This window comes from Spinacia oleracea, chromosome 6, assembly GCF_020520425.1.
Source record: "Spinacia oleracea cultivar Varoflay chromosome 6, BTI_SOV_V1, whole genome shotgun sequence".
NCBI lineage: Eukaryota > Viridiplantae > Streptophyta > Magnoliopsida > Caryophyllales > Amaranthaceae > Spinacia > Spinacia oleracea.
The window spans coordinates 94151003-94173074 of NC_079492.1; the positions used below are offsets into that span (position 1 = coordinate 94151003).

The following is a 22072-nucleotide window of genomic DNA, read 5'->3' on the forward strand; positions in this document are numbered from 1 at the left end:
GAATCGCATTCCTAATACGATTCGAAAATAAGAGTTACGTATTAATTAAAATCCTAACGAGCCTAGAGTTCGTAACGGGCCCAGACGCATCCCGTCACAAGGTTAATACGAACTAAAAGACTCAATTAAATCTCAAATACTCCGGATTCTAGGAATCCGAATCTGACAAAGAAACGGCCCAAACATCAATTTCAACGCCCAGCCTTGGGCGCTGAAATTGCATGGATCCTATTTTCAACGCCCAGAGCTGGGCGCCAAAATCTTTGACGCCCAGCCCTGGGCGCTGAAAATACCTAGGTACGTGTTTTCTCCTAATTCTTCGTGGATTAGAGTTCTACAATTCTATCTTTCCACGAACTCTTTTCTATAAATAGGGCCCTAAGTTCGACGTGAAAACACAACAACACACAACACACAATTATATTTTGAGTATTGACTCTAAACCCCTAAGCCTAAGCCTCACGCTGCAAAACTGATCACGCGTTCTGTCGCAATCGATCCATAAATTGAACAGAACGTATCCCGTCCCATAATTTGAGATTCGTTAAATAAAAGGAGAAATAGCAAAGTCAAACACTACAAAAAAGAGGTACATATTGAGACGGAATTATTGTGACGGTCTAACAAAGAGTCGCAAGGAAATTGGGGCGCGAATATTAATTTGTAAATTGCGACGCTTTAGAGAGCCGCAAAATATTTCGACGTTCTAAAGCGTCGCTATTTACAAAAAAAAAGACACGTGTGTTGCACGTGTTTGTGAGGCAGCAATGCAACTGAATTTTTGGGCAAAAAATCCCGCCTAACTCTCTGTTTTTTTCGCAGAATCCCGCCTAACTCTCAACCCACCTCCCACGTTTCTCTCAACCTCCTCCCACCGACATACCTTGCTGAAACTAACCACCCTCGTCAGATTTCCGATGAATTTGTATCTCTCCTCCTCACCTTCAGCACCGGCCATTAACGAATTCCATGAATTCCGTCTTCAACCTTTACGTTAGCAAAGTCAAATCTCCCAGTATAAGCTATCTCACTCCTCATCCTATAAATTCATGAAAAAGCCCAATTATTGAATTCACAATTCGCTCAACAAATTCAAGATAAATTCGTTGCTCTCTCTGGTTTTTAATTGGAGAAATTCAAGCATACTCTGGTTTCTTAATTGCTGCTTCATCCTCGGTGTTGCCGGATATATTCGCCAGGTATTTTTGGTCTGCTTCACGCCTTCACTATTTGATTTTTATCATATAACAATGTTTAGGTTTGATTCACTATTTTAATTTCCGTCATATATTGTTAATTCACGTTTTTTCATGTCAATTTCTAATGTCAATCATATGCCTTTAAGTTTTCCATGTTATATTGCATCCTTAATTCAAGAAAAAAACTAGAATGGGTCTTCTTAGTTTCTGTGATTTTCTATATACCGCTTACAGAGTGTTTGCTATTTCATTTATTTTAGTTTTCAATTGCAGATAGTTGGTAATTTGGACGATAGTTGGAAAGTGGTGAACGTCTGACTTCTTCTTCCGTGTTGTTACTACTGTAGGTATTGTCTATCTATTTCTAATTTTCATAGTTTTAAATTTGCAACTTTTAGTTGGCCTAGAATCTTTGAAATTTGGATACATGGCAATGCTTTGTATAAAGACACACAGACATTTAGTGAGATTTAGGTGATAATCTCTGACCAAGATATCTGGTACTTAGTATGAAAAATCTGTTGTCAATCTTTAAGACACCTAGCTGTACTTGGTTAGTTTAGGTTGTCTTTAGTGAGAAACTTGGTGCATCAAATGAGCATGTTGGATGAGTTTGCAAAATTATTTGTCGCTATAGAACTTATACTAATTATTTGAACCCTTTCACTTAGCATTTTCTACTGTTATCTATAACTTCTTTTGAGGCTACACTGTTTTCTGTGACTGATTATGTGAAATGTGTGACCGATGGACTGACTGTAAGTAGAAAAGAACTGAACAAACTTTGCACAAAACAGAACTGAGCTTTACAAAGCAGAACTTAGTATTAGGCGACTGATAAGCTCATTGTCTGTCTGTCATCGTTATGTTAAGCTACTGCATGCTTTCTATATGTCATAACTGTAGTATTAGGTAGTGGCAGTGTATCGCAGTGTTAAATATCTTATCTTATCAGCACTTTTCTTGTCTTTATTATAAATTTCTTTGCCTTTCCCTGCTTTAGTTGGCACCAAATATAGGTTTGACTACCAGTTGTATGGAGTAAGGAATAAACCTATGCAGTAAGCACCCTAATCTGAATATATGCAGTTCAAAACACAGAGAAGTGAGAGTAGCTTTGAACTATAGCTTAACTGAGTTAAGGGATAGAACATCCGGTTTTGATTTTTGAACTGTCATAGCTGGGATGATAAACTCAGATAACCATTTCTGAGTTTCTATCATCCGGTTTTGAACTGTCATAGCTAACCAAATATTATCTTATCAGCACTAGCTTATTGTTTATCTGGGTTTATCATGCCAAGTTGAGAGTAGCTTTGAACTATAGCTTATCATCCGGTATTATTTATCTGAGTTTGCAAAATTATTTGTCACTCTAGAAAGATCAAGCGCCAACTGGTGGACAACCTTAAAAGCTAGCTTCTTCCTTCGATTATCAATGAGGTATTTCTTTAGGGCACCTCTAGGAAGATATTTCACAACAACACATCAGATATTACTAGGGATGCTAATTAGGCCACTTTCTGTTTGTATTTGTAGTCCTGAGGCCCCCATCTTTGCCCCGATAAACTACAGCATGCATAAATGGTTTTTATGACTACGAGCTTTGATAATAACATATCAGTTAGTTTCAACATGTATCGAGTTAAAAGTAACAGTAGCAAATTTTTGAGATGGATGGTTTGGCTACACTTTAGGTTCTATTGTTAGAAAGAACGACATTGTATTCTTCTGTTGAATTATTTTGAACTTGCGAGTAAGGGTTTATGGAATTATAGTAAAGAGTCGTTACCTAGCTTTTTTTAGTGCTTCTCTATAGAGTTGTTTAGAGTATTTTTTATTACATACCTGAACTTTTTATCTCTATTGATTTTAGAAAATAGATCATGCATTACATGACAATAGATCATGCATTACATGACAATAGATCAGTCCTAGGCTATTTACGACATAGAAAATAGATCAGTCCTGCTCTGATCAATCCTGATCAGATCAGTCCTGATCGGATCATTCCTGATCAAATCAGTCCTGATCAATCCTTACTGATCCATCCTGATCAGTTCTGATAAGTTCACTTCTGATCAGTTCACTTCTTCTCCTGATTTGTGTTGGTGTTGTTTAGGTTTAATTACTTTATCCCACACATAAATAATGTAATTGGAATTGGAAAACATCCCAATTTATGTTGGTTTGCTAATATAACTATCGAACCTTAACTATATACATCATGTGTTGCGCATAACCGGGAAAAAATGGGAAACATTAACAGAAAACATTTTAGAGGCTATGCAATTGCACCGGATAGGAGTGTTTCACTAAATCAGTTCAAGCTCAATCATGAGATTATCGTTCTATTTGAATAACTCTATTCTTAACAAATTAATAGAATCTAATCCAAAATTGTGATTACTATTCTTATTTCATTATTCAAACAAACACTAGCTAAGAGCTTAAGAAGTGGAGTAATACATACTGATTGCTACGGTGTACAAGTTATAAATAATTGATCGTGGAATTGATGAGTCATAATAGAAGAGTAATCTATAATGACTAATATTTAGATTAGACATAACAAGGTAGGATTAATATTATTATAAAACTTTTGGGAGTCTTTTTAATTATGTGTTGTGTTCTGTCAACTTCCTTGAATATGAGATAATATGGCTGCTTAATACGGAGTATGGTGATCACTTTTGAGTAATAAATGGAATAGCTAGCTTTCTATGGACGGTGACACTTGCACTCTCAGACGACATAGAAAATAGATCAGTCCTGATCAGATCAGTCCTGATCAGATCAGTCCAGATCAGTCCTGATCAGATCAGTTCTGAACAGTCCTTACTGATCAATCCTGATCAGTCCTGATCAGTTCACTTCTGATCAGTTCACTTCTGATCAGTTCACTTCTGATCAGTTCACTTCTGATCAGTTCACTTCTGATCAGTTCACTTCTGATCAGTTCACTTCTGATCAGTTCACTTCTGATCAGTTCACTTCTGATCAGTTCACTTCTGATCAGTTCACTTCTTCTCCTGTCCCTCTACGTTCACCACTATCTCCTTTCTCTCTCCTCTGGTATTTTTGTCGCCCCACAATAACGACTTTCGTAAACTCAATTGCTTGATCCCCTTATCGCGGAGTAGATTGCAGATAATATTTGCTTTTACTTTCCATGTAGAAAAAACACCCTTCTTTGACCTGCGCTTAGCACATTGCTTCCCTACATTTGTTCATTTTCATGGAGCATTCATGGTCATGAATTGATATGTTTGTAGTGTTTTCTGTTTAAGTTGATAACTTCATCTACTATATTTTTTAGATTTTAAATTCCTGATAATGTTGTTGTCCTTATATTTTGACCATAATTTATCAACATTATCAGGTTTCGCCGACCACACCGGTTCAAGGTTTCCTGTGATTCTTTAGCGTTGTTCGTAGGTTCGTGCATCAGTTCGTGCGTTGCTACACCGGTTCAAGGTTTCCTGCAAGTCTTTAGCGTTGTTCGTAGGTTCTGCATCGGTTCGTACGTTGCATATGCTCTTTGATACTAGAGGTATGTATACTATAAAGTCCCTTTTAGGTTTTTTATTGGACAATTGTTATTTCCCTAATTTTGTATGGACAAGGGTGGGCTACAACTCTGCAAGTTAGGTTTGTTAAGTGTTAGAATATAATTTCCGTGGCTTTACATTTCCTCGATGTCCAATATATATACAATGAGCATATACCGACGTTTATTGTGCTATCATAACTTACGTCAATCATGCAAAAGTTGGATCTTTCTATTGTATTCCTGTTGATTTAATTTCAAATGTTTTGATATAATAGCTTCAAATTTGTAAGTACGTATTTTTGTTAGCTTTGGCATTTTGTGTTGGTATTGTTTGTCTAATTACATTATCCCCACTACATAATTTTGCTTAGCTTAATTACATTTAATCCAAGAAATTTTACCATAAATTCTGATTATGTGATGCCACGTTACTTAAGGTACTCTTACTCTTTTTAAAAAATGGATTTATATTGTTGTCTTCGTGTGAAGTTGAAAATATCACCTTGTGCGCTAAAATCACATGCTTTATTTTCCTTGCAAATTCATGTGAAGTTGAAAGTATGATCTTGTACGCAAAAAGAAAATATAATATGGAAGTGATATAGGGTAATAACTTTTAGAAGATGAAGATAGATCACAAATATTAGTCACTAAGGAAGAATGATTAAACAAAAAACCATAAGTTATGGTATGAATTAAGAAGAGTTGTGTACGGAGGTGTTATGTGACTTAAATTAATCTCGTGTGATATATCAAGGTTCTAAGAATGATTATAATATTTTAATAAGTACATATAAAAATTTCCTATTCTGCGACCGACGTATATTACTAATTACTCAACTAATTTCGTATAGATATGGATAAAAGTTGGATCGATCTACCCACTGGTCATCATGAATATATCGACGGTTGTATGGAATTTATTGAGTTTGCCAAGCAAGATCTAGTCGAAGGAAAAATTAGATGTCCATGTAAGAACTGTAAGGTAGAGAAATGGTTCTCCGTAAATGAAGTGGAGAGGCATATTTTGTTTAAGGGATTTTATAAGCCATATAAGGATTGGATTTTTCATGGTAAAGGGGATACGTTTCAGCGTATGTTTGAGAGTGATGGAGGGATTACTAGTGAAGGATCCCTTGATAACCAAAGTGGGTTTGTAGGTCGAGATAATATGGGAGGGCTATTAAGATCAGCATTTAGTGTTAATATGCCTCCCAATTGCCCAAATTTAGAAGCACGAGAGGATGATGAATGGATTGAGGAGCCCTTGGCCTATGACACAGATGTAGAATATGATTATTCTACAATAGAAGAAGATGTGACATATAAGAAGTTGCTTGAAGCTTCTGAGGAGAAATTGTACGAGGGGTGTATCAATTTTTCAAAGTTATCTTTTCTGTTACACTTGTTTCACTTGAAGTGTATGAATCACTGGTCCATAGAATCTTTCAATATGTTGTTGAAGCTAATTCTAGATGCATTTCCTCAAATACTTGATTTTCCCTCATCTTATTATTACAGTAAGAAAATGATAAAAGACTTGGGCCTTGGGTATGAAAAGATTGATGCTTGTCCGAATAATTGCATGTTGTATTGGGGTGAATTTTTAAAGAAAGACAAGTGTCATGTTTGTGGTACATCGAGGTGGAAGAAAACTAAGGATAGGGGCAACGTTGTAAGTGATCAAGGTACGGATACTTGTAAGAAAGGTGTGCCAGCTAAGGTAATGCGATATTTCCCTCTTATACCGAGACTAAAAAGAATCTACATGTCATCATCAACAGCAGAAGATATGAGATGGCATGATACAGAGCGATTGGGTGAAGATGATAAGAAGATTTTAAGGCATCCTTCAGATGGCTTAGCATGGAAGGAATTTGATGAGCGTCACAGTGATTTTGCATTAGACCCTCGTAGTGTTCGATTAGGTCTTGCGAGTGATGGTTTTAATCCTTACCGTTTAATGAACACCACTTATAGTACGTGGCCAGTGATGTTGATTCCTTATAATCTTCCACCATGGTTATGTATGAAACCGTCTTCTTTCATTCTGTCCACGCTTATTCCTGGAAAATCAGGTCCCGGAAATGATATTGACGTGTATCTGCAGCCATTAGTGCATAAATTGAAATTGCTGTGGACAGGGGTTGAAGCTTTTGATGCTTTTGCCGGAGAGAAATTTAATTTGCGTGCGGCTTTGCTTTGGACTATTAATGACTTTCCCGGCTATGCAATGCTCTCTGGTTTGAGCACAAAAGGTTACAATGCATGTCCTATATGCTTAGATTCCACGCCTTCTGATAGATTTGGGAGCAAGATTTGCTATTGTAGCTATAGAAAATGGTTACCTGCAGATCACCCATATCGATGTCAAGGTGACAAGTTTTGTGAGAAGTTTGGAACTAATGAGTGGGGTAAAGCCCCATCTCGTCCTAGCGGCACTGATATATTGAGGCAGCAAGAAAAGGTGAAGCATGTTTACGGAAAGTCGAAGGCACCACCGAAAAAGAGGCAAAGAGGACACGATGATGACGATGATGTCCAAGATGAAAGTGACTTTGGTACCAAGAGAAGCATATTCTTTGATTTGGTGTATTGGGAGCATAATCTTCTAAGGCATAATTTAGATGTGATGCACATTGAGAAAAACGTGTCTGAGAATATTTTGGGAACTCTTCTTAGCATGGATAAGAGTAGAGATAGTAGGAATGATCGAGAAGCCCTTGAAGCATGGAGAATAAAGTCTCACCTTTGGCTGAGTACTAATCCTAACGGAGGTGAATGCATGCCTCCGGCTTCCCATTCTATGTCTACGGAGGAGAAGGAGAGGTTCCTAAATGTTTTGCAGAAAATTAAAGTTCCTGATGGATATGGATCCAACCTTTCTAGTTGTGTGAATATGAAGCAAAGGAAGTTGATTAACCTCAAAAGTCATGACAACCATGTTCTAATGCAGGATATCCTTCCCGTTGCCTTAAGGGCCTCTAAAGCTACAAAAGTAATTGACTTGTTGGCTAGATTGTCTTCCTTTTTCAAGAAGTTGTGCTCTACAACTATTGATCCAGATGATTTAGATGGTCTTCAAAATGAAATTATTTTAACTCTTTGTGAGTTGGAAAAGGAGTTTCTGCCTTCATTTTTCACAATCATGGTCCATTTGTTGATTCACTTAGTGGAGGAGGTTAAACTTGGTGGACCAGTGCAATACAGATGGATGTATCCCATTGAAAGGTTAATATCTTACACGTCTAAATTATATTCTTTTTATTTAATATTTCACATTTATCATATATTAAGTACAAATGTTTTATTTGAAAGGTACTTGTCCCATTTGAAATCACATGTAACCAATAAAGCCCAACCTGAAGGATCTATTGCAGAAGGCTTCCTTTTAGAGGAGACAATTAGGTTTTGTTCGAGATATCTTCAAGGTGTTAAGACCATTTTCAACATACCTAAAAGGATGGATGATGACATTCCAAATCCCAATGATTACTTGTTTAATTCTGGTGGTCGAGTTATTGGGAAGGAGGTCAGCATTCGCCTTGATGACAAAAGCTTAAAACAAGCTCATCGCTACATTTTGCTTCACTCTGATGAGATAAAAGGGGATCTGGAGTAAGTATTATGTTGGTTTTCTTTTGAATTATCAATTGTTATAATAGATGATTTTTAATTTTGTTCTTTTTCCATGAAGTGAATTTTTAACCGAGAAACGTCAAATGAACTTACAAAATCCTGTCACGGAGAGTGATGAAAGTAACTGGATCATCAATGAGTTTGGAGGGTGGCTGCAAAATAAGGTTACTTAAGTTCTTTTAATGTGAATACATACTTCTTTTAAAAAAAATGTATTTGATTTAATGATGTATCATCGTAGGTACATTACATAGATGCAACCACCGAAGATGGGAAACTAAGAAAAGCTTTGGCGGGTGGTTTGCATTCTTATGGTAGAAAATTAAAAGGATACATAATCAATGGATACAAATTCCTTTCCACGGATCGCGATTCTCGTCTTTTGACACAAAATTCTGGAATTATGGTCGAAGCGGATGGAGATGCCTACTATGGAAAAGTGAAACATATCTATGAATTAGATTATTACGGAGATTACAAAGTTGTATTGTTTCGTTGTGATTGGGTAGACATTCATAGGGGTGTAAAAGCATATCCAAATGGCGGAGTATATGTCAATTTCTCTAAATTGATGCATTCTGGACGATTGTTGCAAGATGATCCATTTGTATTCTCATCTCAAGCAAAACAAGTTTTTTACATAGAAGATGAGATACAAAAGGGATGGTTGCATGTTGTTAAGAACAAGCCTAGAGATGTGTTTGATTTAGGGGATTCTTTACCAGTAGAGGAAGAGGGTGGGACCAATTGATCATGCTTATTTTTTATTGTTTTGCTTTGGATTTGTATTTGTTCATGACATTGTGAGTCATATTGTTTAATCTGGTTGAATAATGAGTTATATACTTAATCTATACTCACTTATTTTATTGTCTACTAATGTCCAAGTACCCTACTACTAGTTTCTTTGATGGTGATACAGATATTTTTATACCGTTATTCCGTGAAAAGGGGGCAATTTATCTTTATTTTTTGTGATTTCCCCCTTTTGTATTTGATTTGGTTCATTGTTGTTGCAGTGTTGTTGTTGCTTTTCTTCCCTTTTTTGTTGCGCCTGTGGTACACAAGAAAATGTGTGTCAGGGGTGGGTTGGTCCATTATAACTAAACAATAAGGTTTATTGGGAAAAGATTGATTCTTGTTTGTATGCATCTGTCTTGGTTCTGAAAGTTTTACCCCCCTTTGACAAAGCGTATCTGTCAGAGTTGCCAAAATATTATGCCTGGCTATCTAAGGAGAACCACACAGACAAACCGGTTTTGAATCTGTAAGATTAGTGAAATGCTGTGAGTTAATCATGAAATGACTCCAATGTAAAATATTGCTAAAAACAATTCACTAGATTTCATTGTTTATAACAGTAAACATCACTCCAGTAGTTTCCAATATTACACAAGTATCAACACGTTACCTCTTTACTTCTTCATTTATGTTTCTGTCTGTTTCGAGTTCTGCAATTTAGGCTTGATTCTCCCTTAGATGTTTGTGTTCTGCATTCATGTTAACAATTAACAATGTGCATCCACCTCTTCAAAGCTGCCATTTACTACTATACTAAGCTGCTGGATCACCCATTGGATCCTCTTTCTATGTCTTTTGACTTTGAGAATCATATGTGACCACCGACTTTATATAATTATAGCTAGCTTTTTTCAAGCTTCTCTAAGCTCATTTGTATTGTAATATTGATCCTTTTATCGCCTGTTTTCTCTCCTATGGAATGTATAACTCTCTTGATAATCATTTTCTTAAAACTACAGGCTCAGGATATTACTGATTTAGGCTCTCTGAATCAAGCAGCAAAGATCTTTATTCTAGGTATGGTTCCCCTCCTTTCTTTTCAAAACAGAATGGGGAATAACTAATAAGGTAGCCAAATCATTTTGTTAATACATGTCAGACATGCAACTGTTGCTTGATGTTGTTTTGCTGGTTCACAGCTTCCTGATTTGTTTGATGACTTGTTTTAGATTGTTCTTTAGCTTTTTCCTGGTGCCATGATAATATAAAAATTGAGAGTTTTCACTGTAGTCTGAATCTCAGAAAAGGAGGGTGTAGCAGGTTCATCTTGCCCTTTCCCTCATAACTGTAGAGCAAAAGTGTAGTAAATGAGTGTAGGCCAACTAAAATATTGCTTATAACTTCAGTCTAAACTACACCAAAAAAAAAGGAAGTGTGCCAGCTATGAGATCATCTCTTTGATCCATCAGAACTGAAAAAATTGTTTTTTGGCAACTGACAATAAGCTAGCTAGCAGATTTCTCAACCAAAACAGTTAAAATCAGAAATTGAGAAAGTACCTTGAGCTTCTTTTCTATATAGCGTGCATAGTCAGTCCACAAATCACTAGATATAGGAAACTCAGTGATAGCACGTTCATATAGAATCTGAACACGCGCAGGGTCACCTGCAGATTCTTCAAATTTCAAGTATCTCTGCAGAAACAAAATACATGTTAAAACCAATAAAGGGATAATTTGAGTTCAAGGGAGATAAACAAAATTCTTGCTACCCTCATTATCTTGATAGCTTCCTGTTCGTGCACCCAAAGATGTGAGATCAATCCCTCCAAATGCCATCCATCACCCTCCTCATTCCACCAAGCTGCTACACACTCATTCGCATCCACATTCGTAGGGGCCATAGTGCTAATTCGACCTCCAGGGAGATTTGGTAGCCACCTGGAGGTTGGTTGTTTCCATAGTGCTAATATCTTCACTTTCTGATAATATCTTCAGTGCATTTCCGTTAGTTGTTTCCTTTCTGGTTTGCCTTCTCTATCTTGTTTCGTGCTTATGCTTGTAATGTGACAGGTTATAATGAAACTTAATAAAGGGATGAACGGAGCAAAAGGCCTTCCAATATAAAGTTTTCAAGTTCCTTGAAGGTTTCAGACTTTTGAGTCTATGACTTGTATATTCTAGACTCTAGATCACTTAGTGAGCTAACGACCAATTAGAGCCAGGATGAATTTCTTTTTCTCAATCAGATTTGCACTTTGCTTCTATATTTACGGAGTTTTCTGCTCATTGTAATTCTTGTTTATGTGAAAATGTTAAACTGATTTAACGTGTATGATTGTCACTTTGAGTGAATACCTATTATCCTATTTAGTGATTCATTCTTGTAGCAATTGAGTTGGTTTAATGACCTTTTTATTCATGGCTGATTGTGTTTCTTACTTTCTGAACAGGAACTAAAATATGAGTTACAGGACTAAAAGAACATTGGTAGCTATTGACGAAGGGTCGAGCATTGCTGCATCCAAGTCCCCAAAATCTTCTGATCCATCCACCCAAAACTGGGGACCGTTCAGTCCTCCAACACTTGGAGTGTCACAGACATTTGGGACGGTATCACAACCCATTAAGCAACCAGTAGCTGCTAAAAAAACCATGGTTGCACCACAATCATCCTTGCCTCGGCCTACTTCCATGGTTTCAAAGCCACAACTGAAGGCATTATCAAAACCATCCTTTACCCAGACAAAACCATCCTCTAACCCATTACAACAACCAATTCCGCCCACTCTTACAGGAACAACACAAAGTAGATGGTATAAAGGACCTACGTTTCCCAATCTGACTGAAATTGCAACACAAAAAGCGTCAACACCGAATCCACACCAGCCTACTATGCAGCCTGTGTTGCAGCCTTTCAAAGCTACCTTGCAGCCTTCTTTGCAGCCTTTCAAAGCTTCCCAACAGCCTCAAACAGCTACCAATCAGCCTCAAAAAACTACCCATCAGCTTCACAAAGCTACACAACAGCCTCAAAAAGCTACACAACAGCCGGTATCTTCTTTTACAAGTGTCAAACCACATTTAGAGAAAAGAGCATTTGTTGCACCTTTGGGAGCAACAAAACATGTGATGTCACAATCTCCTACACCACCAGACACCATGGCAATGAAAAAGAGAACCGGGAAGCAAGAAGGTCAGTTGCCTCCAACATACATGCATGTGAGTGAGAATGCATTTCAACCTCTGCGATCTCCTCCATCCAATCAGGTTGAGAGTGAAGTTATGCCAAACTACAACTGGGACGAATTTGAAGAATCGGCTTCTGAGAGTGAAAATGAATTTGATCAAGGAGAAGGAAGTGATACTGCTGTGAAGAAAGCAACACTTCGACATCGAATCATTATTCCAAATTGGCCAGAATCGAGGGAGTTTGATGAGAAGGTGGAGGCTATAGCTATAGGTAAACATGTCTCTACATCAAATATGCAAACTGTAAATTATCGATCTTGGTGATTTTTTAGTCTGATTTAGCTCCTGTGACAGATGCTGATGGAATACGACATCTGGTAAAGGGACCAGTTCTTCCTCGAGACGTTTGGCATGATGCAAAGGGGTTCAGATACATTGTCAAGCTCAATGAATTCAACCAACCTATTCGAAAAGGTGGGAAGATCCTTGTGAGCTTCCTTGGAGATATTGCAAAAAATGATTCACTTTGTCCAGTGGGAGTCCCAAGTTGGCGTGCTGTGAACAATCAGTTAAAAACTAATGTTGTTACAATGATTCGGGTATGTGGATTTATTGTTCTTAACACTTATGTTAATTGTAGTTTTATTTTAGCTTGGTTAACTGTGTAATTAGCTTTAAATTTATTCTGTTTCCATCTGTGTTCATCAATCAGTTGCCCGTTTTTCAGGTTTTTATTTGGTCATGGGGGTTCCGACCCCGGGTTAAGTTTCTGCAGAATCACTAAGTTCACCTAGCTAGTTCTGATCAGATCAGTGCTGATCAGATCAGACAGATCAGTCTGATCTGATCTGATCAGAACTAGCTAGGCAAATTATTTTGTTAACATTGTAACTTAATTTTTCCTTTTTTTTTTTGAAGAAACATTTTGTGTTACCTGATGGACCTCTAGTTAACAAGGCACTAGTGATGCGTATTGACAAACCATGGAACAATCATCGATACAAATTGAAGAGGGATTTTTTCGATCCAGTGAATAAATCTCGAGAAGAGAACTATGCCAACGTGCCTGATGGAGTGTCCACTAGGAGTTGGACGGAATTGGTAGATTATTGGCTTTTACCAGAGGCCATGGTTTGTGACCCCAAAATATCCTAAATTTAGTAAGTTTTATTTGTTTCACCTATATATGCTAACATTGGTTTCATGAAACTAGGAAAAATCTGAAATGGGAAAAAATGCTCGAGCTTTACAAGGCAATAAGCACAACAGTGGTGCTACAAGCTTTGCTAATCGAAGAGTTGATATGGTATGCTTTTCAACCTAGCTATTTGGTTTGTAGCATTTCAATTGCTATAGGTGCTAAGTCTAAAATTCATAAACAAATAAGAGTGATATAAAAGTCTAAAATTCATAAACAAATAAGAGTAATATTTACTCGTATATGCATATCTAATCTCACACATAAGGACATTCTTTAGTTTTCTAATGTTAAAGTAGAGAAATGTAGAAAAGTTGGCTATGCGGGCAAATGGAATTGAAAGCAGCAGCTGGGAAAATCTTCCTACTTTCCGTTTCTGTTATAAACCATGTTGCAGAAGTATACATTATGTGACTCTTCAAACGTTTTGGAGATAGTTGTCCTAGATTCTCATGAACTTAGAGCTTTTAGGATCAGGAAACGGGGTTACCTGACACTATTACTGTCAAATAGAGTCAACTTTTTAACAGGAACTAAGAAGTATGATTCTGGAGGGTGGTCTGGGGATGGGAGCGGGTGTGCGTGGCTACTCCAAGTTTAAAGTAGAAAAAATCAGAAAGCAGAGGCAATGAAGTCCATCTGCAGTGCATGAAGCTGCAAAAACTATTCAATTTAAACAACAAAGGCAGTATTTCATTCTATTACATTATCCCCATAAACTTAAGGCGATAAAAAATTGTTCACAAAGTTCTAACTAAAAGTCAATAACAAAGAATAAAAATTATGCATAATTAAGCATAACTAATCATTATTCGATCTGCATTTTTACAACAAAAACCCTGCAATGATAATCAATTAATTGTGAACGAAACATGTTTAGCTGTTAGTCTGTAGGTGTAGCCTGTAAATTACATTGTTGGTCTTAGTGAGAACAGATCAAGTAAGTAGCTGTTAACAGATAAATTGTTATGGAGATCTATGTTTGAGATAGGCCAGCAATTAATGGTTCTTGCATTTGCTCTGAACACACTAAAATGCAAATTCACAATGAAATGACAAAGAGTTGATTCTGCTACGTATCCAATAACATATTCTGGTATTACACAAATGGAAGAAAAGTCATATACAGAGTAGTCATATATTCTGGGATTAGTTATCTTTATCTACTTTCTTGAAATCCAGGAAGCAACAATGGAGTTAGGGCAACTGTAGGCAGAAACTTTATCGGAGATGCGGCCTTGTGAGCTGCATATGCAAGTGAAAATGTCCCAACTTTCTCACTTGTTTCAGTTGATGATATTCCCAGCTATTGAAGTAAGGCTGAGACATCAAAACCAGCATTAATAAGAGCATAGCATAATGTAAATAAAATTAGAGATGATGTGAAGTGCGGCCTTGTGAGCTGCAAATGTTGCAAATCAACACCATTATTATTTCTAATTTGAGATTAATCAAGCACAACAGCCTAAACATGACTAATTCAAGAGTAAATCAATTACACAAATTCAAACCTATCCAATCAACAAACAACCAACAACATTCCTTTCTCTATTAACATTTCAACCAAAATAACAAAGCTTCACCTCACCACCACCAGTCCACCATATAATTTATTCCCGAAATAATGTCTTTGATCCTTTAAAATGAGTTTTTGATAATTGGTCAAGCCATTCAGCACTAAAACTCACTAATTTAGCTAAATTCTAGCTGACATCAAAAGTTAACAACCAACTAACTAATATGGTTCTTTCCTAAACATCTCACTCGAAACCAATTAAGTATTCATTCAGCAAACCATATATGTTCCAGGAAATTCTAATCCCCTTCATGATGACATACATTGTTCTAGAACTTTTGATAATTGATCAAGCCATTCAGCACTAAAACTCACTAATTTAGCTAAATTCTAGCTGACATAAAAAGTTAACAACCAACTAATCCGGTTCTTTCCCAAACATCTGACTCGAAACCAATAAAGTATTCATTCAGGAAACCATATATGTTCCAGGAAATTCTAATCCCCTTCATGATGACAATACATTGTTCTAGAACTGAAAACCAACAGGAAATCCAAGCTCGCTAAAGGATATACAGAAGCCAAAATCAATAAACACAACAATAACAGAATAAAACGTATGTAAACGGCTGCAAGAACAACATACCATACAGAGAACATCCATGACACTCTTGGCCACCACTTTCAGGCAACAGCTTGACCCTAAACTTCTGAACTCCACTCTTAGCATCGATATTCGACTCTGCCTTCGGCGCTGCCCTCACAACCTTCAAAGAGTTAGGCTTTTCCTTCTCCTTCTCCTTCTTATGAGGGGAAATCGGAACCCTATGGTGCCCGTGGGACAGCGTCGAAGTCGTCCAATTGGTCTGGGTTTTCATTTTATTTACTCACTTAGTAGTCAAATTATCTGTCAATGTTTACATTATCAGATTATAAGAATCGATAGATTATCTGTTAGTCCTCTGTCAAAAGCATAGAGGCCAGCTGGGATCATGGGATTCATCAATGTCCATATTGATTTTAATTATTGGATCATGTAAGATAAACTAAAAACAATGCAAAGAAAATGTACCTGCAAACAAGTTTGCAAAAACTTATTTACCTAATATCTTAATAACTAGAACTAATATTTGCCACTTGTTACAGAAACAAAACAAACTGAATACAGGTATAAAGCAACTATTGGCTGATATTTCTTCTGTTTATTATCTTCCCTGCATCTACACGGAAACGTACTCCTGAATTCCCCTTAGCCTGACACAATTAGCAGAGAGCTTGCTGATGTCACTGCCTCTGTTGCCGACTCTGTCACCCCTTGCAAAGTGGCAATGCACCCAGCAACCCTACTACGGGGATAACAACTCAAAGTGTTAAACAAATATAGTGATAGTCGGTTTAAGAACTTCAAAATTTCAGTTTTCAATTTATTTTTTTCCTGAAATTGCAGAAAGAGAAGAAAGGAGTGTTTAGCGAATTGGCATTTTTCAAATCAGTTTACGCCAAAGAAGATGGAAGCTTTAAAGAGGGCACACTTCCTCATCAATTTGTGGTATCATTGCATTGAGCTAATTCTATAAATCAATCTTGTCTCTTGAAGTCTATTTATTTTTTTCTTTGCTTGTACATAGTATTCTTGGTTAATAGATTTTGAGTGATCTTTTCATATTATATAACAGGAGGATGCCAACAAAAAGGTCCAAGAAAATCTTGCGAGTTCCTCTTCTTCAAAGCCCGTAATTGAAATTGAGAATGCAGTCTTTAATGAGCTCATGTATAAAGGTGAAGTACCTAAACGTCCTCTGAATTATGGATTTGGAGTGAAGCAAAGCGACATCTTTGGAGTGGAAGGTTTGCTGAGGAAAGAAGGGTCAAGCTATGTTAACAACAATGCTATGGAAGTGGAGAACATGAAAGGTGAAATATCAGTTGTCAAGAAGCAAAATGAGGACCTTGCGCAACAAAATCAAGTTCTAAACACCAAGTTTGAAGAAACAACACAATCATTTAAAATGATTGCTTCTTTTTTGGGACAAGTTTTGAAGGAAGTACGCAAAGGGAATGTTTCATCGAACCTTTTAGATGGTGCGGAATCAGCAATAAATATGGTTAGTTATTTCTGGAAATTATTCTGATTGAGCATCATGTATCATTACCTGAAATGTGGCATATCTAATTTACATATTAAAATGCTTTTTGTAGATTACTGATGATTCTGGTGGCAATGGTGACAACCAGGCCGAGAAATGAGACTTTGACACTATTGCCAAATGCAAGGTAATTTCATATGGAATTAATTAACTGCATTTCATGCTTTATAGATAAACTTATAGCTTAAACAAGCTTTATAGTTGTCGATTATTTATGGATGATGGTGAGATTAGAAGGTAGATGTTTAGATTTAGTATTATCATAATAAGGTATTATGTTGATATTAGCTGAAACACGAGTTTGGTGTTAGGTCTGGGTTGTTAACAAACTATGGTTTCTGTTAGTTAATTTATGATGCTCCTTCTGTAACGCGTAAAGAAAACACAGTGTTAAATGTCAATCCAAGACAGCAGCGACTCCGACTTACTCTCCTAATAAAACCTCATTCAAACTCTGACCATGAGTGAGAGATAAGTCTGAAATCAACTACTATAAAAAGTTTTAGTTGCCATAGAAATTGCTCATAGTATAAGCTTGTTTTCTGTTTGATTGACTTCTATAGTCTGTTTCGTTTTTGGTCTGTTCACTCATAGTACTATCTTAGAAAAATCGTATCAATCTGTTTTTCCTTATCCGTTTCTGGTTGTAACTGTTGCTTCGCCCTCTCAAAGTTGTCCACCATTGGAAGAAGACTCTCAATTACTTCTCCCTGTGCATCGCTTCGAACTGATAGTCTCTCTTTACCTGATCTCCTTCTAAAGTTATCAAAGTCAGCTTGCAGGCGGATAAATCTATCCTTTCCAGAAGTTATCTCTTCTGTCAAAGTTGATAATTTCTCAACCAACTCGTTCTTTTCTGTTTCTAGTCGGTAAACAGCGATATCTATTCTGTAATGGTCTGATAATCCCCAGTTAAACAGCCTCCTTATAATATTTAGTGAGAGTTTCCACACTTTCCCACATATTCTTGGTACTTGTCTCTTCTTCTGTTTCCCCAACTTCCTCCTCTAGCATTTCCTCATCCATCTAAAATCACCAGTAAAAAGAAAATCATAAGAAATGAATACCAATTACCAATAAATGAATACCAAGTACAAATTCTTTAGCTATTGTACTTGTAAGCATCACTTGCTTTGCTTCTCATCACGCCTGAATATTATATCAAAGGAAAAAAGAAAGTTCTTGGGGTCTTAATCTAAATCTATAACTGACAAGAGGAACTAAACTCGAAAGATTAAGAATCTACAGCTTTGATAACATGAGAAAACTGAATCTGCTGCTACTGCTACTGTTGTTGAGGTCCTGATGTTGAGGTCCTGCTACTGCTACTGAATCTGAAAACTGAAAGTTCTTGAGGTCCTGCTGTTGTAGCTGCTGCTACTGCTCAGTCTTGGTGTTGCGTAGTTTTGCAGGTTTGCAGTCAGTCAGGCATACTGTTCTGCTCAGGCTGGCTTGCTGTTGTGCAGTTCTTTTGTGCAAACCTTGTGTTGTTCAGTCTGGTTCTGCTGTGTAGCTTGTTGGGCTGGTGTCTTGTTTTTTTTTTTTGGTTTTCAAATGGGCAAGCGTGATAATTAAAGAAAGTCACAGTTTAAGCAGCAAGTTAATGAACATCAGAGGCTAAGGATAAGAAAGCCATTATGACTAAGGTAAGACTATATACCTTTTTCCTTCCTAACTTGTCACCTAACCACCCAAAGATGAGTTGCCCAGCAAAGGTACCACACAAGGCCACATTCATGGGTATAAACCCTGGGCTAGTTGGATTTGGCTCAGTGTAATAGAGACGGCCTAAGATTTTGGTCACCACAGATATGGAGAAAAGCTCATAGACATTAGTAAAGAAGCCCATACCAAGAATCATGAAAACTTTCAAGTGGTACCATTGTGTCTTTGCTACGTCAAGTACACTTAGCACTTTTAACTTTTGTCTCTTCGCCATTGATTAGGAAGTAGGAACTAACCTTTAATTCATACAGGGAAAAAACAAGGCAAAAATCAAATGTTAATGTTTAAAGTGTTATTATACAAGCATTGCAAATTTGTAAAATATGACCTTTTATAACTCAAATTTTGCGAGTTTGGCTGGTGTCGTTGTAGAATGTTTTAGTGTTTTTTGTTTTTGCTTGGGTGCGGGCTGTGCTCCCTTAGCTTTTGTTTCCCTTGTTGTTTTCTGTTGGTTGTTGTTTGGGTTTCTACCTTTGGTAATTAAGTTAACTAATTTACCAATAATATATATATATATATATATATATATATATATATATATATATATATATATATATATATATATATATATATATATATATATATATATATATATATATATATATATATATATATATATATATATATATATATATATATATTCATTGTTCATGTCTATATTTCTAATAGTCATGCATTTTTCCCTTGATTAATAGTTGATATTATTTTGAGAAGACGACTAGTAGTTAGGATCAAGCTGGTTAGGATTACTGTTAATTTTCCCTTGATTTTATGGAATGTTCATCATACTATATTTGACATTAAATTTTCTTTGCAGATTATTGATGATTCAAGTGGTAATAGTAAATGTAGATCAAGAGATGAACAAGTTATATTGAAGCTAAGCTAGCATAACGATATGTTTACTTGTTCGTAGTCAGGAAGTTGTTTTTATTTAGTTTTGGACTATCTTGTAGAAAAAATGATAATGCTAGTTAGAAAGTTATTTGTTTTAAAATATCGCTTTTATTTCAGTTTGACTAGACTCTGCGAATTAATTTAATGTATAGATGATTTTTATCACTTTTCCTAAATTAACTACTTAAGTATATATGAATCATAGCAAGTTAATATGTTGCTTTAAGATATATAGTGTACGTACGTAGTAAGTTAATGTATTTGATTATGATTAATTATCTATGGTCGATATATATTTTTATAGATAATTCATGATTTTAGATTTATATATATATATATATATATATATATATATATATATATATATATATATATATGAAAAAAAATATGATGCAAATTGTGACGCTCCAAAGCGTCTAAATTATTATGTATATATGAAAAATAATATGATGCAAATTGTGACGCTCCAAAGGGTCTAAATTATTTTGGAGGGAATGGGGGGACCTCGCACGAAAGTGAACATATAGTGACTCTAATAAGAGTCTATATATTTCGGGTGTCTAAAGCGTCTCTATGTGGTTTATAGTGGCGGAAAAATGTGTCTATACACGTGCAAATAGTGACGCTTTATACAGTCTAAATATTGCGACTCTCTAAAGAGTCACTATATCCCAAATAGCGACGGAGAAATATGTCGATATTTTGCAAATTGTGACGCTCTAAAGCGTCGGTAAATAGCGGCAATGAAAATAGCGACCCTCTCCCAAAGCGTCGCTATGTGAAATAGCGACACTGTAGAGCGTCACAATTTGTCCCAAAAAGCGTCACAATGTGCCGCGTTTTTTTGTAGTGAAAGTGGTTAGTTTTCTGAGAACCGTGACGCACCTCTCAAGGGTGCGTCGTAATGTGTCCCTTTTCCATGGTTTAATTACTTTCCTCGCCCTTTTATGAACTGTTAAACTAACTAAAATCTGATTGTTCGATCACGCTTAATAAATATGATATTTTTGGGAAATTGGATTATCATGCTAGGTCCCTTAAAACAATCTAAATCAGATAATCGCGTTCGATCTAGTACTATATGTTGCATATTGATAAAATCAACTCAGATTAGTTTAATAGTTAACGCATGTCCCTTCAATTATTTATGCTGAGCTAGTAAGGACATCCTGCCTCTGGAGTTATCGAAGAGCGAGTACTCCTCTCGGTAGTTACAGTCCCCAGAACCCTCAATCTCTACCCTGCGGGTGTACGTTGAGCGTTCCCCACCACCAGGGATCACAAGGGAACCTACAACCGTCGTGGTCAAACATAATTGCACTCCCTTTATGTCACGATAACCGGGGTTTGTCAGTTTTTCTCATTGTCGTTAAAAACTGAATGGCGACTCCTATATTACTAGTCAATTGGGTGTAAACTCACAGGAAATCCAATTACACTTGATTTGACAAAAAGAAGCGTCACACCCACGAGGGACGAGGTCACGCAATAGCCTCGTGCTTTTTCGACCCCCTCACATATATCCCAATTAAGGAAGTATGTCCCGGATAAGTCTCATGTACTACAACCGGAGACCATAGAGTTAGACCAAAGTTTGACCTTTGAGGAAAGGCCTGTCAAGATACTTGATAGCAAAGTGCGTAGCACTCGAACTAAGGACGTTAAGATCGTAAAAGTGTTGTGGTCTAACCAAGAGTCCGAGGAAGCTACCTGGGAAGCGGAGGAGGAAATGAGAAAGAAATATCTCGAGCTTTTTCCCGAGGTTAGTTGAGTTACGGGGCTGTAACTCGTTTTCTTTAAGGGGGGTAGAGTGTGGTAGAATTTCGCGCTTTTTACCTTATTTACCCAATTTATCCTTTAGGATATGCTTGAATCGTTGTTTCCAGTGAAGTTTCACTGTTTATTGTCATGTTGAATTACTTAAAGAGTACAACAACTAAAACTTTTTGCAAAGAAAACGCACTAAAGTCTCAAAATAGTCTCAAGCATAGTTTTAAAATTGTGATTTTCGTGCCCAAGTTTCGGGACGAAACTTCTTTTAAGGAGGGTAGACTGTAATACCTCGTATTTTTCTATAATTATAAATATATTTTATTATATTTATAAAACATTTCGTGTATTTTTATAAATTAATTTCATTTAATGAGAATTAAATGCGCTTTTGTTATTAATTAATTTAAATATTAATTATTTTGAAAACCGGATTTTTATTAAATAAATTCAAGGAATTTATTTAATCGGGATTGTTGGATCGTATTTCAAAAAC

The 22072-nt window shown here is 36.3% G+C and overlaps 2 protein-coding genes and 1 long non-coding RNA gene across 6 annotated transcripts; 2 read left to right on the plus strand and 1 right to left on the minus strand.

Annotated features, from left to right (window-relative positions):
* The first annotated feature begins 946 nt into the window (after positions 1 to 946).
* LOC130464054 (uncharacterized) lies at positions 947 to 19800 on the plus strand. 4 transcript variants are annotated; one of them, XM_056833430.1, is made up of 12 exons: positions 947 to 1199; positions 1460 to 1546; positions 4582 to 4752; positions 10152 to 10209; positions 11585 to 12594; positions 12678 to 12922; positions 13242 to 13454; positions 13537 to 13629; positions 16485 to 16586; positions 16714 to 17142; positions 17237 to 17311; positions 19727 to 19800. In XM_056833430.1, the coding sequence occupies exons 5-11, from the start codon at positions 11595 to 11597 to the stop codon at positions 17282 to 17284; spliced, it is 2130 nt and encodes a 709-aa protein (XP_056689408.1). In that variant the 5' UTR covers positions 947 to 1199; positions 1460 to 1546; positions 4582 to 4752; positions 10152 to 10209; positions 11585 to 11594; the 3' UTR covers positions 17285 to 17311; positions 19727 to 19800. The 4 variants fall into 4 exon arrangements, with proteins under 4 accessions (XP_056689408.1, XP_056689407.1, XP_056689409.1 ...); XM_056833429.1 differs by having other exon boundaries at positions 1473 to 1546; XM_056833431.1 differs by having other exon boundaries at positions 1473 to 1542.
* LOC130463375 (uncharacterized) lies at positions 5609 to 9142 on the plus strand. The gene is made up of 3 exons (XM_056832485.1): positions 5609 to 8370; positions 8450 to 8555; positions 8633 to 9142. Exons 1-3 carry the CDS (start codon positions 5609 to 5611, stop codon positions 9140 to 9142), a joined length of 3378 nt encoding a protein of 1125 aa, XP_056688463.1.
* On the minus strand, positions 14570 to 15764 carry LOC130464056 (uncharacterized). The gene is made up of 2 exons (XR_008924349.1): positions 15684 to 15764; positions 14570 to 14841 (listed from the first exon to the last, which is right to left on the minus strand). It is a non-coding gene; the product is annotated as an uncharacterized lncRNA (long non-coding RNA).
* Positions 19801 to 22072: the final 2272 nt, after the last annotated feature.

Bases quoted from the DNA above. Each gene is read 5' to 3' on its own strand.
- LOC130463375 (XM_056832485.1), top strand. From the start codon at position 5,609: ATGGATAAAAGTTGGATCGATCTACCCACTGGTCATCATGAATATATC. The intron at 8,371-8,449 runs GTAAGTATTATG...TTTTCCATGAAG, and splicing joins GAGATAAAAGGGGATCTGGA to TGAATTTTTAACCGAGAAAC. The intron at 8,556-8,632 runs GTTACTTAAGTT...GTATCATCGTAG, and splicing joins GAGGGTGGCTGCAAAATAAG to GTACATTACATAGATGCAAC.
- LOC130464054 (XM_056833430.1), top strand. From the start codon at position 11,595: ATGAGTTACAGGACTAAAAGAACATTGGTAGCTATTGACGAAGGGTCG. The intron at 12,923-13,241 runs GTATGTGGATTT...TTTTTTTTGAAG, and splicing joins ATGTTGTTACAATGATTCGG to AAACATTTTGTGTTACCTGA. The intron at 17,143-17,236 runs GTTAGTTATTTC...TGCTTTTTGTAG, and splicing joins CGGAATCAGCAATAAATATG to ATTACTGATGATTCTGGTGG.